Source organism: Argopecten irradians, chromosome 3 (genome assembly GCF_041381155.1).
Source record: "Argopecten irradians isolate NY chromosome 3, Ai_NY, whole genome shotgun sequence".
NCBI lineage: Eukaryota > Metazoa > Mollusca > Bivalvia > Pectinida > Pectinidae > Argopecten > Argopecten irradians.
This window is the reverse complement of record NC_091136.1, coordinates 45,093,852-45,112,093: the sequence shown is the minus strand read 5'-3', so window position 1 is coordinate 45,112,093 and position 18,242 is coordinate 45,093,852. Positions and strand designations below refer to the sequence as shown.

The following is an 18,242-nucleotide window of genomic DNA, read 5'->3' as shown; positions in this document are numbered from 1 at the left end:
GCCCCCCCTAAAATAGGAGAGAGAGAAAAAAGAAAAAGGAAAAAGAAGGGAAAAAGAAAGAGGGGAAGGAAGGAAAAGAAGGAAGAAAGAAAAAAAGAGGGAGAAAGGGAAAAAATTAACGAATTAGATAAAGAGTGAGAATTAGACAGAAAACTCCATTTCCTACCTTTACCGTTTGATGTTATCATTTTGAAATCTAAATGTATTCGACTTTGTGGTACATACATGCATGAACATACTTGTATCCAGGCACAATGGAATAATTATTTTTTTTTTCGTGTAAGTTAAGGTTTTATCTCCATCGCTTAAAAGGTACAATGTAAATCCCTTCAAGTATTTACTTTTTTCCAAAAAAAAACCCGATAAAATCCCAATATATTTGATAATTTATTGTCATTAATATTCAATATTGACAGGTTATATCTCGATATCCTTAGCAATAAAAGAAAAGGGGGAGGGGGTGGGTGGAAGGAATTGTAGCTGGCCATGAGTCTTCGCTGGTTGACTATATACCATGCCCTTCGTTTTCCAGGTTGTAAATGATATATTTCACATTTTTGAATCAGCATTAAAGTCCTGTATTAAATCCGACTATCAATTCACAAATGTGTGCGTACTTTCAAAACGCCAGTTACAAGATCACTACTGACGCCGAATGCTTCTAGAAGCATTTTATTTGTCCTAAAAAAAATGTGTGCAAAGAAAAAAGTGGAATGCGACAGAAAATGAGAGCATCTAGGGTCTGGGTGCACCCCATGGCCAGATGCCATCGTTTTTTGTTTCAATAAAAACATATCTTAACGATAATGTTACAAGATAGGCAAACGATGTTAAAAAAATTAATGCACATGACAAAAGGCTCCCTATTAGAAAACAGGATGATAGCAATGGTTCCTGGCACCGTATGGCCATAGACAAGACCACTAGCCTTCTTTTCTTTCGTTGTCCAATACACGAATTATGAAGATTGTGTGTAAGTTAGGGAAAATGAATTATCTAATCTGACAGATAATGTATAAAAATAAAAGCTTATATCGTTAAAAAGTTCACATACACTTTCATTAGTCCTATAAAAACCTTCAATAGGCGACCCCTAGCTGCAATATTGTAGCTCAAAAGACTTTTAGACTGAAAATGGTGTCTTCTTTAGAGCTACAATTGTTCCCTATTACTTCAAAACCTTCAAAAAGTATGAAAAACTGTGCCTGAGTGATTTTCGGAGGCAGTGCTCCACTACGATACATAGGGACCAATTCGTACCCGGCCTAAAGGCATAGTAGGCCGGGTACGTATATTCGTTTTAGGCGGCCCCCAGACCCCCATCCTTTTCTTTGCTTCGTGCCTCTATGAAAAGATATTCTGATTTTAGGCAGTGCAATTCTGTAACTTTATATTCAAAATCTGACATTAGACGTCAAAAATAATAAACGAACATTTTTACATGGCTTCAATTATTTTTTGGAAAAAGTGTACATTTATTCGAGGGCTTCTGGGGGCCTAGGCGGCCCCCACCCAGACCCCCGCCCTTCTTCGCTTTATGTCCATATAAATATTAAGATTTTGATGTTGCAATTCTGTAAGTAAAAAAATAAATCAAAACTTCAAATAAAAAATATGACACTTGACACGAAAACTATAAATAAACATCCTTAAATGGCTTCAATTATTTTCTGGAAAATGTGTTCATGAAATCCTCAGAATGCAGGATTTTGCACCATTTATTCGAGAGCTTCTGGGGGCCTAGGCGGCCCCCAGACCCCTCGCCTGATTTGCTTTGTCCCACGCCCCCTCTAACCTCAAAACCTAAATCCGCCCCTGAAAATTGTCATATCACAAATAGTTTTAAGGATCATTTTGTGCTGTTCAAAATATACACAAAAGGTAAATGGATGAATTCTTGTAAAAATAATTTATTGACAAACACATTGCACATTTTAAGTTCTTTATAGTTCTTATAATATTTTCCACACAGAAAATATCTGCCCTGAAAACTACATATGTGTATAAGTGTTTTATCAGCTTGTGACAAATGTAACCAGGCTGAATTTTAAGGAAGCCCACATGTTTAATACAAACAGAAAATAAGATAAAATAAAGGAATATTGCACTACATGGAACATTTAATGTCATTTACCATACAGAACTTGTATCTGCATGTCACTACATCAGTTATGATCCAACACAGGGTGAAAACTGACCGATCGCCAGATGTATTATAACCACGCCTTCTGCTCACAATCTCACGTGTACCTATTCAATGTTGCAGCAAACATTGTCACGTATACAATACAAAATGCAAAGCCATGTGCAGTACGATTGACAGCTGGTGATCCGTCAATTATCTACTATTCCGACTTTGCATATTGCAGAGTAAGCTCCCTTAAAGATAGATATCTATTAATTGTGACGTCATTATTTTGTGAGCGCAATTTACGTCATTTTCTCTAAAAGTATGATGACGCAAACACATGACGTCACAATCAACACCTACCTGCATGGGCAGATAACTCTATATTATGCAAATACAGAATAGTTCACACTGATTATAATAGCGGTTTCTAATATCGACACATTTCATTTAAGTATCTAAATTAATCTAAACCTGTTAACATGGCTAAAATGACATCATTCACTTTGACATTGGTGCAACACATTTCTATGGTTATAATACAGATGATATCAATGACCTTGATCTCATCAACACAGTGCATTGTTTGATTTTATCATTGCTGACCTTGACCTCAGTCCATACAGTAGATTCAAAGTTATGGTTAAGCTACCATTTCTGACCTTGACATTATAATACATTATTAAGTTTTAGATGTCATCGTCGACCTTGACCTCATTCAGGACCGAGTGAGGTACGTTGCTGACCAGTGAATCTCCAAGGTTATTCCACAATTTGTACTCCATCCCAGTCAAGTACTCTTGTACTGCAAAAGTACACAGTTATGAATAAATGACAGAAACACAATTTACAGTGGCCATCCTATGAACAGGCTTTGAATTGAGCATTCATAACTTTGACTGTATGGAACACATAACATGAATACAGTTCCTCAAAATTACACAAAAAGTATTCATTTTCAATACCATTTTAATTTTCTCTATTTAAAGCCCTTGAAACACTGTGTTGTGTCTGATAAAGAGTCAGGAGTTACCTCCCCCTACCAAACAAGTTACATAGTACAATACCAATTTACATATACACACAGTATAATGCATAAATTTGTTTTTGTGATTTTGACTTTTAAACAGTGTTGTTTATCAATACCTGTTGTAAGTTTGAACTTTACGTTGGGAGAGACTTGTACAGACTTTGGATCTATCTGACATCCTGAGTGAGTAAAATCTGGTAACTTGAAAAATAACTGAAATAGAAAATATGTGTTGTTATAAAATTCGGACATAAAATTGTTATGGTTTGTGCCACACAAAAACAAAACAAAACTACATGTTATACATGTAAATGAAATGTTATATTTGTTGATTCAGATTGACAAAGAAATTAATCTGTCTTACTTTAGCGTAAGAGTTCTGTCCCACACAAAATGCATCTTCATGTGTTGCTGGTGTCTTGCTATCGGTAAAATTGACTGTAGCCTCAAGAGAAATGGTCAAAGACTTGGTGGGGAACTTTTGACCTGTATGTACACAAAAATACCACATATGATCTATTAGTATAACCATACAATACATGGATATTGGTACACAATCAGTAGATCTGACATACTGGTACGTAATTTCATACATGTACATTGTATTTTACCAATAATGCAAAATCAGCACATGTGTTTAATTTTGATACTTTTACTACAGAACAAGGTTTGAACAAAATATTTTCACACAGAACTTTAAAATTGTTTAACAAAATATTTTTTATTTTACTTTTATAAAATCATACTTCCTACAATTATTGAAAAAATTCATGTTCATGCAAGACATAATTTTGTTACAGATAATTTCTATTTCAAGGGAAAAATATTTGTCACATGCAACATTTCACAAGGAAGCAAATAGATTATGTGATACATCCAAAATGATGCGAGGTAGATATATATATATATATATAGATATGATAAATTTAAAGAAAAATCCTTACGGACGAAATCAGTCGTTATTTTTTTTATTTCTTATACACTGTATATAGATATATATATATATACATGTATATATATATGGCCAAAAAAAATGATAAGTCTGTTTAGGGTTACCCTACCGACCCTAATTTTTTACCTCCAACCCTAATTTTTTTCCCCACTTTTCTACGAAAAAAATTAAATGACAGGATTACGATCAAAGACTCCGGTTCCGGCCATTATTTTAGAGTGAAAGACTTAAAAAAAAATCATCCTAACCTACCGACCCTATTTTTTTTGCCAATTTAAACAGACATTTTTTTTTGGGCTTATTTTTTTTAATCAACTTACCAACATTCCAGACCAGTATCCGACGATCAGGGGAGACCATTACATTTCCTTGGCTAGGTGTTGCATCGTATGTCCCAATCGTACCTCTTTTTAACAGATCAAAGGTCCTTTTCTAATAAAAATCTTCATGTTTTTTCTTATTTCATGTTAACAACCATTGACAAACAAAACTCCATCATCACACAAGTCTTAAAAAACATCTACATACTGCCTTAAAATATGTGCTTTTCATAGTGAAGGAATTCAAATACTGAAATGAGTATAGTACAATTATACTTTATATTCATAGATATATATATTTTTTTTAATTTGAAACATACAATCAGAGTATGGTGGATTTAGGCTTATTGGAATACAATTAGGTCAAATTCCCTTCATACATGATGTATCTTCTGGTAAATACCTGTTGTGGTGAATACATGTTGTTGTGGTAAATACATGTTGTGGTGGTAAATACCTGTTGTGGTAAATACATGTTGTGGTGGTAAATACTTGTTGTGGTAAATACCTGTTGTGGTAAATAATATTGTGGTAAATACTGTTGTTTTACCTTGTTTTCAATGGTAAAAACCTGCTGTTGTGTCAATATCTGCTATGGTGGTAAATATGGTAAACATTTTGCAATTTTATCTGTTGGTGTAAATACCATGTTGTGTGGTAAACCTCCTTGTGGTAAATAATGTTGCTAAATAACTGCTTGATGTGCAAATATATGGTATAATATATACCATGCTTAAATACCTGCAGTTGTGGAAATACGTTTAAATACCTGTTGTGAAATAGCCAAATTGACCCCTGTTTGGTGGTAAATACCTCTGTTGTAGTAAATACCTGCATTGTGGTAAATACCTGGGTCAGCCCCATTTGTGGTAAATTTGAATCCCCAAATACCTGTAAAGGTATGCTACCATTGCATAATGGGTGCTGTTGTGGTAAACCATGCTGTGTGTGGTAAAATACCTGTTTTTTGCAGAATTATAGAAGTCAAATTTATATTGGAAATAGCCAAATTGCTTGACCCCTTTTGTGGTAAATCCGCCCCTTCAGGTATTTGGGGGGTCAAATACATCATTTGGCCCCGGGGTCAATTTTTTTTTATCTAAATACCATAAGGATGCTACCATTGCAATGTTGTTGTTGGTAAATACCTTTTGCAATACAGATAAGAAATTCATGCTTTAAATGGAAATTGTTGTGGTAAATACATGCTTAAGTTTGGTGTAAATACCACTTTGACCCCGTAAATACCTGCTGTTGTGGGTCAAAATACCAATTTTGGTAAATACCCTGTGTAAATATACATGCTGTTGGAAAAAAATTGAATACCCTGTTGTTGGTAGGCCCCGGGGGGTACCTGTTTGCAAAATTTTTGAATACCTGCTGTTGGTTGTTAAATACCTGCTGTTGTAGTGGTTACTAACTACAGTTGTGGTTAATACCTGCTGTTGTGGTTAATTCCTGTTGTTGTAGTATATACCTGCTGTTGTAGTAATTAACTGCTGTTGATTGAGTAATACCTGCTGTTGTAGTTAATACCTGCTTTTGTTGTTAATACATGCTTTTGTGGTAAATTACCAATTGTGGTATACATACCTGCTGTTGTGATAATACCCTGCGTGTTGTATAAATACCTGCTTGTTTTGTAGTAAATACCTGCTGTTGTAGTAGTAAATACTGCTTTTGTTAGTAGTTAAACTACCCTGCTGTTGTAAATACTAATACTGCTGTTGGAGTACAATTTACGGCTGTAGTAGTAAATACCAGCTTTTGTGGTTAATTCCTATTGTTGTAGTAATTACCTGCTGTTGTGTTAATTCTGCTGTTGTGGTTAATACCTTCTGTTGAATTTATTACACTTTTTGTTGTAGTAAATTACTGCCTGTTGTGGTTATTACCATGTTGTTGTAGTAATTACATGTTTGTTGTAGATATTACCTGCTGTTTGTAGTAAATACCCTGCTGTTGTGGTTGAATACCTGTCGTTGTGGTTAAATACCTGCTTGTGTGGTTAATACCCTGACTGTTGTGGTTAATAACTTGCTCGTTTGTTATGTAAATTACCCTGCTGTTGTGGTTAAGGAAACATGCTGTTTTAGTTTTAATTACCTGCTTGTTTTTGGTTAATTACCTGATTGTTGTTAGTAAATATCCTGCTGTTTTGTGGTTAAAACCTGCTTTTGTGGTAAATACCTATTGTGGTAAATAAAATGCTGTTGTGGTTATTACCGGTGCTGTTGTATGTTAATACCTGCTGTTAGTGGGTAATACTACCTATTTGTGGTTAATACATTGCAGTTGTTTGGTCTTAATATCTGTTGTTGTTGTAAATACCTGCTGTTGTAATTATTACCTGCTGTTGTTGTAGAATAACATGCTGTTGTAGTTAATTACCTGCTGTTGTGGTTAATACCTGCTGTTGTAGTAAATACCTGCTGTTGTGGTTAATACCTGCTGTTGTAGTAAATACCTGCTGTTGTGGTTAATACCTGCTGTTGTGGTTAATACCTGCTGTTGTAGGAAATACCTGCTGTTGTGGTTAATACCTGCTGTTGTGGTTAATACCTGCTGTTGTGGTTAATACCTGCTGTTGTAGGTAATACCTGCTGTTGTAGTAAATACCTGCTGTTGTAGTAAATACCTGCTGTTGTGGTTAATACCTGCTGTTGTAGTAAATACCTGCTGTTGTGGTTAATACCTGCTGTTGTAGTAAATACCTGCTGTTGTGGTTAATACCTGCTGTTGTAGTAAATACCTGCTGTTGTAGTAAATACCTATTGTGGTAATAAATAGGTTGTGGTAAATACCTGCTGTTGTGGTAAATACCTGCTGTTGTGGTAAATACCTGTTGTTGTGGTAAATACCTGCTGTTGTGGTAAATACCTGTTGTGGTAAATACCTGTTGTTGTGGTAAATACCTGCTGTTGTGGTAAATACCTGTTGTGGTAAATACCTGCTGTTGTGGTAAATACCTGCTGTTGTGGTAAATACCTGCTGTTGTGGTAAATACCTGCTGTTGTGGTAAATACCTGCTGTTGGTGGTAAATACCTGCTGTTGTGGTAAATACCAGTCCGTGTGTAGTTGAATACCTGCTGTTGTGGTAAATACCCTGCTGTTGTAGTAAATACCTGCTGTTGTGGTAAATACCTGCTGTTTGTGGTAAATACCTGCTGTTGTAGTAAATACCTGCTGTTGTGTAAATACCTGCTGTTGTTGTTAATACCTGCTGTTGTAGTAAATACCTGTGTTGTGAAGTAAATACCTGCTGTTGTGGGTTAATACCTGCTGTTTGTGGTTAATACCTGCTGTTGTAGTAAATACCTGCTGTTGTGGTTAATACCTGCTGTTGTAGTAAATACCTGCTGTTGTAGTAAATACCTGCTGTTGTAGTAAATACCTGCTGTTGTGGTTAATACCTGCTGTTGTGGTAAATACCTGCTGTTGTGGTAAATACCTGCTGTTGTAGTAAATACCTGCTGTTGTGGTTAATACCTGCTGTTGTGGTAAATACCTGCTGTTGTGGTAAATACCTGCTGTTGTGGTAAATACCTGCTGTTGTGGTAAATACCTGCTGTTGTGGTAAATACCTGCTGTTGTGGTTAATACCTGCTGTTGTAGTAAATACCTGCTGTTGTGGTTAATACCTGCTGTTGTGGTTAATACCTGCTGTTGTGGTTAATACCTGCTGTTGTGGTAAATAATACCTGCTGTTGTGGTTAATACCTGCTGTTGTAGTAAATACCTGCTGTTGTAGTAAATACCTGCTGTTTGTGGTAAATACCTGCTGTTGTGGTAAATACCTGCTGTTGTAGTAAATACCTGCTGTTGTGTAAATACCTGCTGTTGTAGTAAATACCTGCTGTTGTGGTAATACCTGCTGTTGTGGTAAATACCTGCTGTTGTGGTAATACCTGCTGTTGTAGGTAATACCTGTTTTTGTAAGTAAATACCTGCTGTTGTAGTAAATACCTGCTGTTGTGGTTAATACCTGCTGTTGTGGTAAATACCTGCTGTTGTAGTAAATACCTGCTGTTGTAGTAAATACCTGCTGTTGTAGTAAATACCTGCTGTTGTGGTTAATACCTGCTGTTGTAGTAAATACCTGCTGTTGTGGTTAATACCTGCTGTTGTGGTTAATACCTGCTGTTGTAGTAAATACCTGCTGTTGTAGTAAATACCTGCTGTTGTAGTTAATACCTGCTGTTGTAGTAACTACCTGCTGTTGTGGTTAATACCTGCTGTTGTGGTTAATACCTGCTGTTGTGGTTAATACCTGTTGTTGTAGTAAATACCTGCTGTTGTGGTTAATACCTGCTGTTGTAGTAAATACCTGCTGTTGTGGTTAATACCTGCTGTTGTAGTAAATACCTGCTGTTGTAGTAAATACCTGCTGTTGTAGTAAATACCTGCTGTTGTGGTTAATACCTGCTGTTGTGGTTAATACCTGCTGTTGTGGTAAATACCTGCTGTTGTGGTTAATACCTGCTGTTGTGGTTAATACCTGCTGTTGTAGTAAATACCTGCTGTTGTAGTAAATACCTGCTGTTGTAGTAAATACCTGCTGTTGTGGTTAATACCTGCTGTTGTAGTAAATACCTGCTGTTGTGGTTAATACCTGCTGTTGTGGTTAATACCTGCTGTTGTAGTAAATACCTGCTGTTGTGGTAAATACCTGCTGTTGTGGTTAATACCTGCTGTTGTGGTTAATACCTGCTGTTGTAGTAAATACCTGCTGTTGTAGTAAATACCTGCTGTTGTAGTAAATACCTGCTGTTGTGGTTAATACCTGCTGTTGTAGTAAATACCTGCTGTTGTGGTTAATACCTGCTGTTTAGTAAATACCTGCTGTTGTTGTTAATACCTGCTGTTGTAGTAAATACCTGCTGTTGTGGTTAATACCTGCTGTTGTGGTAAATACCTGCTGTTGGTAAATACCTGCTGTTGTAGTAAATACCTGCTGTTGTGGTAAATACCTGCTGTTGTAGTAAATACCTGCGTTGTGTTAATACCTGCTGTTACCTGCGTTGTAGTAAATACCTGCTGTTGTGGTAAATACCTGCTGTTGTAGTAAATACCTGCTGTTGTAGTAAATACCTGCTGTTGTGGTGAATACCTGCTGTTGTAGTAAATACCTATTGTGGTAAATACAGGTTGTAGTAAATACCTGCTGTTGTGGTTAATACCTGCTGTTGTAGTAAATACCTGCTGTTGTGGTAAATACCTGCTGTTGTGGTAAATACCTGCTGTTGTAGTAAATACCTGCTGTTGTGGTTAATACCTGCTGTTGTGGTAAATACCTGCTGTTGTGGTAAATACCTGCTGTTGTAGTAAATACCTGCTGTTGTAGTAAATACCTGCTGTTGTAGTAAATACCTATTGTTGTAGTAAATACCTATTGTGGTAAATACAGGTTGTAGTAAATACCTGCTGTTGTTGTTAATACCTGCTGTTGTGGTAAATACCTGCTGTTGTGGTAAATACCTGCTGTTGTAGTAAATACCTGCTGTTGTGGTAAATACCTGCTGTTGTAGTAAATACCTGTGTGTGTATACCTGTGTTGTGTAAATACCTGCTGTTGTGGTAAATACCTGCTGTTGTGTATAATACCTGCTGTTGTGGTTAATACCTGCTGTTGTGGTTAATACCTGCTGTTGTGGTAAATACCTGCTGTTGTGGTAAATACCTGCTGTTGTAGTAAATACCTGCTGTTGTAGTAAATACCTGCTGTTGTAGTAAATACCTGCTGTTGTAGTAAATACCTGCTGTTGTAGTAAATACCTGCTGTTGTGGTAAATACCTGCTGTTGTAGTAAATACCTGCTGTTGTGGTTAATACCTGCTGTTGTGGTAAATACCTGCTGTTGTAGTAAATACCTGCTGTTGTGGTTAATACCTGCTGTTGTGGTTAATACCTGTGTTGTAGTAAATACCTGCTGTTGTAGTAAATACCTGCTGTTGTGGTTAATACCTGCTGTTGTGGTAAATACCTGCTGTTGTAGTAAATACCTGCTGTTGTGGTAAATACCTGCTGTTGTAGTAAATACCTGCTGTTGTGGTTAATACCTGCTGTTGTGGTAAATACCTGCTGTTGTAGTAAATACCTGTTGTGTTATAGTTGTTTAATACCTGCTGTTGTAGTAAATACCTGCTGTTGTGGTTAATACCTGCTGTTGTAGTAAAATACCTGCTGTTGTGGTTAATACCTGCTGTTGTAGTAAATACCTGCTGTTGTGTTAATACCTGCTGTTGTGTTAATACCTGCTTGTTGTGGTTAATACCTGCTGTTGTGAGTTAAATACCTGTAAATGTTGTTGTAGTAAATACCTGCTGTTGTGGTTAAATACCTGCTTGTTGTCGTTGTAGTAAATACCTGCTGTTGTGGTTAATACCTGTTGTTGTGTATCCTGCTGTTGAAATACCTGCTGTTGTGGTTAATACCTGCTGTTGTAGTAAATACCTGCTGTTGTGGTTAATACCTGCTGTTGTGGTAAATACCTGCTGTTGTGGTAAATACCTGCTGTTGTAGTAAATACCTGCTGTTGTGGTTAATACCTGCTGTTGTAGTAAATAACCTGCTTGTGGTAAATACCTGCTGTTGGTTGTAGTAAATACCTGCTGTTGTGGTAATACCTGCTGTTTGTGGTTAATACCTGCTGTTGTAGTAAATACCTGCTGTTGTAGTAAATACCTGCTGTTGTAGTAAATACCTGCTGTTGTAGTAAATACCTGCTGTTGTGGTTAATACCTGCTGTTGTGGTAAATACCTGCTGTTGTGGTAAATACCTGCTGTTGTGGTAAATACCTGCTGTTGTAGTAAATACCTGCTGTTGTGGTAAATACCTGCTGTTGTGGTAAATACCTGCTGTTGTGGTAAATACCTGCTGTTGTGGTAAATACCTGCTGTTGTGGTTAATACCTGCTGTTGTGGTAAATACCTGCTGTTGTGGTAAATACCTGCTGTTGTGGTTAATACCTGCTGTTGTGGTAAATACCTGCTGTTGTAGTAAATACCTGCTGTTGTGGTTAATACCTGCTGTTGTAGTAAATACCTGCTGTTGTAGTAAATACCTGCTGTTGTAGTAAATACCTGCTGTTGTAGTAAATACCTGCTGTTGTAGTAAATACCTGCTGTTGTAGTAAATACCTGCTGTTGTAGTAAATACCTGCTGTTGTAGTTAATACCTGCTGTTGTAGTTAATACCTGCTGTTGTGGTTAATACCTGCTGTTGTAGTAAATACCTGCTGTTGTAGTAAATACCTGCTGTTGTAGTAAATACCTGCTGTTGTAGTAAATACCTGCTGTTGTGGTAAATACCTGCTGTTGTAGTAAATACCTGCTGTTGTGGTAAATACCTGCTGTTGTGGTAAATACCTGCTGTTGTAGTTAATACCTGCTGTTGTAGTAAATACCTGCTGTTGTAGTAAATACCTGCTGTTGTGGTAAATACCTGCTGTTGTAGTTAATACCTGCTTTTGTGGTAAATACCTATTGTGGTAAATACAGGTTGTAGTAAATACCTGCTGTTGTGGTTAATACCTGTTGTGAAATGGAATCTGTAGCTCACAATACTCCAGGTTATTTTTCACTCTTTCACTCATTTTTAACCGGACAGTCAGTTTGGCAGTCTTTCCATCCATCTGCAGAATACACACTTCTTTAAAAACTGTATGTTATGAAATTGTCTAGGTATATCTAAAGAAACCTAAAAAATGTCCCTTTTAATTTTCTGAAGAATTAATTCTCAAACATTTTTTTACACAAGCTATTGAAAGTTTTATTTTTCTAAATAGAACATTTAAACAACATTAGATTGGATATTTGTATTTTATTCTTACCCTCATTTCATATGAGCCTTTGATAGGTAACTCCTTTAAACTAGACACTGTGTAATGGCAGAGTATAAACATCTCCGTTGGGGGTATAAACCGAACACGACGAGGGGTAGCCCTCATGTCAGAGGGATCATCTGAAAGGCGACAAAAAAGTATCAACAGGAGACTCAAATATAAAATTGTATGCGAAAAGACCTCAAATACACTAGCTACCAACATATCTATATAATGTAACATAAAGATGAGAGATCCATCCATTGCATCAAAATACAGGTATGAAGCTTTGTATGATTTAACATCAAATATACATGTAACAAGTATGATCACTTCAAGTTTATTGTTTAATTAGTTTAACAGTTTACTACCAGCCAGGGACAGTGAAGGATGTGGCAGGTTTGTTGGTAGTGAGTACCCGGAGAAAAAACACTGGCGGCAATCAGTACCTGGTTACTGCCAACCAGAAGGTGGAGGGATTGGGGTGATATGCAGTGGCTACTTAGAATTGAAGAGTCAGCATACCGGTATGTGTGGGAGAACCAATACAATACTCACCCATGTTGATAGCTGTGGCGTCAGCACTTTGTACACATGGGTGGATGATGAGATGGTCCAGTGGGAGGTTATTTCCATCAGGTGTATGAGACACACTCAGCGTGATGTCGGGCTGGGCTCCCTCCAGCTCAGCTTTACAGGAAATAGATCCATACAGATCATAGATGTCCGGGGTCCCCTCCTTATTATACTGTGGTATACAGACAGTTTGGATTATAAGTTATGTACATCATTATACTTTCCAAACTATTCATTATTTCTTCAATTTCATGAGTATTCATTCTTTCAAAACATATGAAAACAACAAATTAACAAAGTTTTTATAATATTATTTTGAGTTTCTAGACAGATAAGCTCCTGTCGATATAATATAACAAGAGTTATTTCCCTTTATTTCTCTTTCTTGTCGAACATCACAATGAATAGGAAGTCAGGTGAATAATGAACTACCAGTATTTTACCTGGTTGGCTCTGATGTACTCAGTAACAGCCAGGTACACCTGGTTCTTGCCTCTGTGTAATACAGGCTTCCAGGCGGGTTGCTGAATTAAAAACACACCACCAACTTTACATAAATTACGATACATTCAATAACTATTAAAGAAAAAAATTGCAATACAAAACGCATAACTTGATTTTGTAGAAAACATCTTTTCTGAATTTGAAAAAGAAAGAATCTACTCGGTTAACTATTAATGACATGTTCAAGTCCTGAAAAGTAGCACTGCAATGGCTATACATGTACATAGTACAATATTTCACATACCTTGTGTGTTTTTGATAGAAGACTTGGTTTGTTCTGAACTTTAGACATCACAGTTTCTGGGCTGACATCCATTGGTTTACCGAAGGGAGCAGCAGTGTTCAGGTACACATTCAATACACTGCCTTTCTGAGCAATCTACACAGATCACAAAGAAAGCCATCATCTTTATTTTCTCCCATACTTCACAGGGATATCCCATGGTTGCTAGGGAAAAGATATCTCTCTGTCTTACGCAGGGGGAGTGTAAGACAACTCACATGCGCTAGACAATTACATTACGTCACAATACATGCGGCGTACATTGTAGATGACGTCATCAATTTTGACGCATAACAACTGCATAATGGCGCAATGACACAGCTGGGAACAAATAGGAATTTCATCTTTTTTCTACAAAGTATGGGTGAAAAAAAGAATCTTACATGGGTCTGTCTAGTGGACAGGGATATCTCAATCCTTGTGGAAGATTTTAGCCGTCAACCCACGGTAAACCTCAGGTGGACAAGCCAAAATCTTTCACTTGGGTTGAGATATCCCTGTCCATTTGACAGACCCATGTAAGATTCTATTATTCTTTATGATATAAAATGTACACATATTGACAAATCAGTTACAGTTTAACTTCGCGACATGGATCTACCTCTTATAAGGAATTCCTAACCCTAATCTATAATTAAATCATAGAAAAGCCAAAATAACAGCAGTGATATAGTCAATCTATTTATCTATAAATACAATACATTCTTTCTTTTTTTTCCATACAACAAGAGGAGCAGAATAGTCCTCTATTAAGCATGTACTCAGTTTGTGGTAAGCTCCACCTACCTCAGCTGCTGTGTTCTGACGGAGGTAATCAGATAACCCACACAGTAGAGAGAATCCGAGTGTTACACCAGGGCTATAAATAGACAGTTATTTATAAAGTGTTTTATAGCAGAAAACCCCATGTCACAATAATATTCAAATCTAAGGTTTTGTTTATATTACTTATGAATAGCATGCGGGATCACTTAAGGAGGTGTAGGAGATTGGGGGCCAAGAAAAAACTGTACTTTAAAACTAGGGTAAACTGAGGTGGTTAATACCTCTTTATCAGTGACAGAATTTTGGGATGATTTATCCACTAAGTCACATGGAACTCATGTTAACAAGAAAGACAGAAATTTCAAATTGAAATATGACCTTTTCTCTACTGATTATTACATGTTGTTAACAGTATATAGTATATACATTCTCAACTATATGGCTTACAACCACATATATATAGTCTTAGTGTAGATTGACTGTAGTCATCTAGCTGGAAGACCTTACCAACTTACGGGATCAAAGCTAGATTACATCTGTAGATGCCTTGAACATACTTACATCTGTATAAGTATATGGCCTGGTGTTGGTACCTTGAACATACTTACATCTGTATTAGTGGTGGCCTTGTGTTGATACCTTGAGTAACCAAGGGAAGACAACAATACACTATTCCCCTCTAGAACAAAAATGCATTTTACTTTTATGATAATAAACAGATTTAAAAGATTATGGCACAAATTTAATGACAAATATATTTTGTTTGTGTATTATCAAAAGATAATCTTCAGTTAACCTGGAAAATCTTCAAATGAAGAACAACATAAATCAAGACAAATACAATTGAATCAAACCAATATTAAATGAGATAATTAATTACCTGAAGTTATCACGTGTATCTAGATATGACATGATTATAACTTCAAACTTTATATATATATATGTATTTATAAAGGTAATTCAAACTTTTTACAACTGATGAACTTAGTTGTAAGCAGAAATTATGCAACTATTTTCAAAAGAGATACCTTACCTGTTCTACTACGACCACCGGCCATATTGGTCCAGCACTGGTCATCACCTCGTATACAGGCTTCTGTTCAAACTTTTCACACGTGTCTCTGGCAGTGATAAACTGTGGTAACAAACATCATTTATGGTCATGAAATTGAAGAAATAAACCCTTAGTAAGTTATAAGCTCACCAAAAATGTAAAAATCATTCTTTAGTTCTTTAGAGGACTCACATACTTTGGAAGCACAGTACATTTTAATATAATTACATTTTCACTGCAGTCCCACTATGTAACCTTACCAAGCACAGTTTGCATTCATAGAGTCTATGAAATTCAAGTGCTTATTATAACGTCATTATCATTGTGACGTCACAATTGTCATGTCAGCGATCATGGAAAATGGCAGTTCAAATGGCTGTTCCATCCATGACGATAACAAATGATTAATTCATTATAGATGATAAGTCCTTTAGAATTTAATAAAAAAATTGTAACCAAAAGAGAAAATAAGCATTAAAGGTCTTTGGCATTAATTTTGTCTTTGGCATTCATAGCCAATATGAATGCCAACTGAACAGAGGCAAATTCAATATGTGCTAGCGCTTCATGGAATTTGCCTGTGTCCAGTTGGCATTCACAATAGCAGTCTGTGACACTAATTTTTTTCGCTGCTAATCTTTTGGACTAGTAAATAGTGTGACTATTTAATCACTACTCCAATTTAAATATACAGCCGTTTTGCTTCAGCACTTCAAATTTAGTCATTATAGGTTCACAATTTTTTTAACCCAAATCACAGTCTGGATGCTTTCGTTAACACAATTTCATACAAAAAGATGCATCTGGACTGAAAAAATCGCATAAAGAATGCACCCAAAAAATGTTGAAAAATGCAATTGGCCAAAGCTCTTGTTAATGTAGCAATTAACGATATTAATTGAATGGGGAGCCACTAGTCCAATCGGACTAGTTCATTACAATTGGTACTAGTCCTGCTATAAAATTACTAGTCATGGGCAGCAGACTAGTGCTTAAAGTCGCAGACTGTAATGGCTATGAATGCCAACGTTCAATGCTTAAATACACTACAATCAAAATATATCTTTGATTGCAAATTGTATCCTTACTTCTAGATCTAAAGGTTTGTTGGGACAAGAAGTATGATCAAGATTAAAGTGGCCTGCTACACATGGATAAAGACATATAACTACAAATATCTTTTGGTAAAGCAATCATACACCAGGCTGTTTTTATTGTTTAAACTTTAATAGTTATAGAACGAACACATATTTATAATAATAACAGAAAGGAACAGTGTTATTGTTAAATGAGATGATCTTTTAGTATTAATAGATGACAAGTTTGGTGCACATGTAGGGATAATTTCAGCCATTTACCTTATCAATACCATCCTTATGGCCAAGCTCAAACATAAGTCCATTGATAAACTCTGGTACAGTAGGCAACGTGATGTAGTTTTCTTTCTCCACCAATTTCACTTTCTTTTCAACTATTGGAAAGTGCCTATCATAAGATACAGTAATAAAATATAATTATAATATCATCTGTTTTGTTATCAAAAGTCTTATTCAATTACCATATTACATAATCATCAAGGATGTATCATAATCATCAAGGACGTATATGAGAAGGATAAGTCACACTGGGTTTTGGGCAAGAACGGTGCAGAGGCTTTTGTGTTTGTGCACTGACCATGACGTTGGGCAACAACTGATTTCCTTTAATTAATATCCGCCGGCGCAGCCTTTGATGTAGCTTGCAGGTACGAGGGTTACCGTCTTACTTTATGAAGCATGCTGTCATTTCATGAGTTGTCGTATTTTTTTAACGAAAATTTAAGACATTTCTTCTAAATCTTCTGTCCTTAAAGCAAGTAATAAACATTGTGAAATTTAATCAATTGGTGTTTCATGTGACTCGGTAAGACAAGTATATGTTGAGAAAAATGGTTTTTATTCCCGGTTCATAGGCGTCTCCCGTGGTGTTTAGTAGTGTAAAGAGACAGTGACAAATCCTTCTCACTTATAAATTTATCCTTGATAATCATTATGCCACTTACAACTATAATAAACATGTAATTCCATTTTCCATTTTCAAGTATAAAAATGGTTAAAGATTTGACAAAATTGTCAAAATAAATGTTAACACAACAAAATGGTAGAACATTTTCTCTTTCGCAATGTTTCAAGCAAACCATCGGCAGAGAAACAAACACGTGTACAGATATCTTACATGTAACATTACAATGTACGTGTACATGTAGTGTACAGTCAGACAGATAGTCTGTCTGTCTGACTAGTTTAAAGATTATTACCACAAGGAAGTGAAACAAAAGCAAATGACAAATTTGATCCGTTGATAATTTGCTTTTTAAGGGTTTTTTTAAGCTTGTGTTGGTTATATATTTAATAAGAATTTTAAACTCACCTGGAGAAAAGCAGACGCCTACTTTCACTTTGATCAGGGTGAGCACTTTTAACAGAAAGGATCCATAGACCTCGTATACTCATACTGATTGAAATAACGTTTGGAGCTTTCGTCAATGAGTATTATCATAACTATATATAAAGTACGCCATACCATTTACATAAATAGGCAACATGCAAACCTACAAAGTCCACCATGAAGCTGGATGAAACGGAAACGAGTCACATATTCATGTGGTAATTTTCGTATTCGTTCAAGCAGTCAGTGGCATACAAACAATCCAGAATAGTAATCATTACGATTTCATCGATTTTAAGTCAAATGAATGTTATCTATAAAGTTCTCACTTAATCTATAATTGCACATTGTTCTCTTTTGAAAAAAAACTAATCGATTT

General features: G+C 35.9%; 1 protein-coding gene across 1 annotated transcript; it reads right to left on the bottom strand.

Moving 5' to 3' along the window:
• Positions 1–1,894: 1,894 nt before the first annotated feature.
• On the bottom strand, positions 1,895–18,170 carry LOC138318759 (AP-5 complex subunit mu-1-like). The gene is made up of 14 exons (XM_069261436.1): positions 17,846–18,170; positions 16,795–16,921; positions 15,416–15,517; positions 14,991–15,061; positions 14,404–14,476; positions 13,579–13,713; positions 13,274–13,354; positions 12,813–13,002; positions 12,264–12,394; positions 11,965–12,065; positions 4,431–4,516; positions 3,523–3,644; positions 3,275–3,371; positions 1,895–2,933 (listed from the first exon to the last, which is right to left on the bottom strand). Exons 1-14 carry the CDS (start codon positions 17,926–17,928, stop codon positions 2,818–2,820), a joined length of 1,515 nt encoding a protein of 504 aa, XP_069117537.1. The 5' UTR covers positions 17,929–18,170; the 3' UTR covers positions 1,895–2,817.
• Positions 18,171–18,242: the final 72 nt, after the last annotated feature.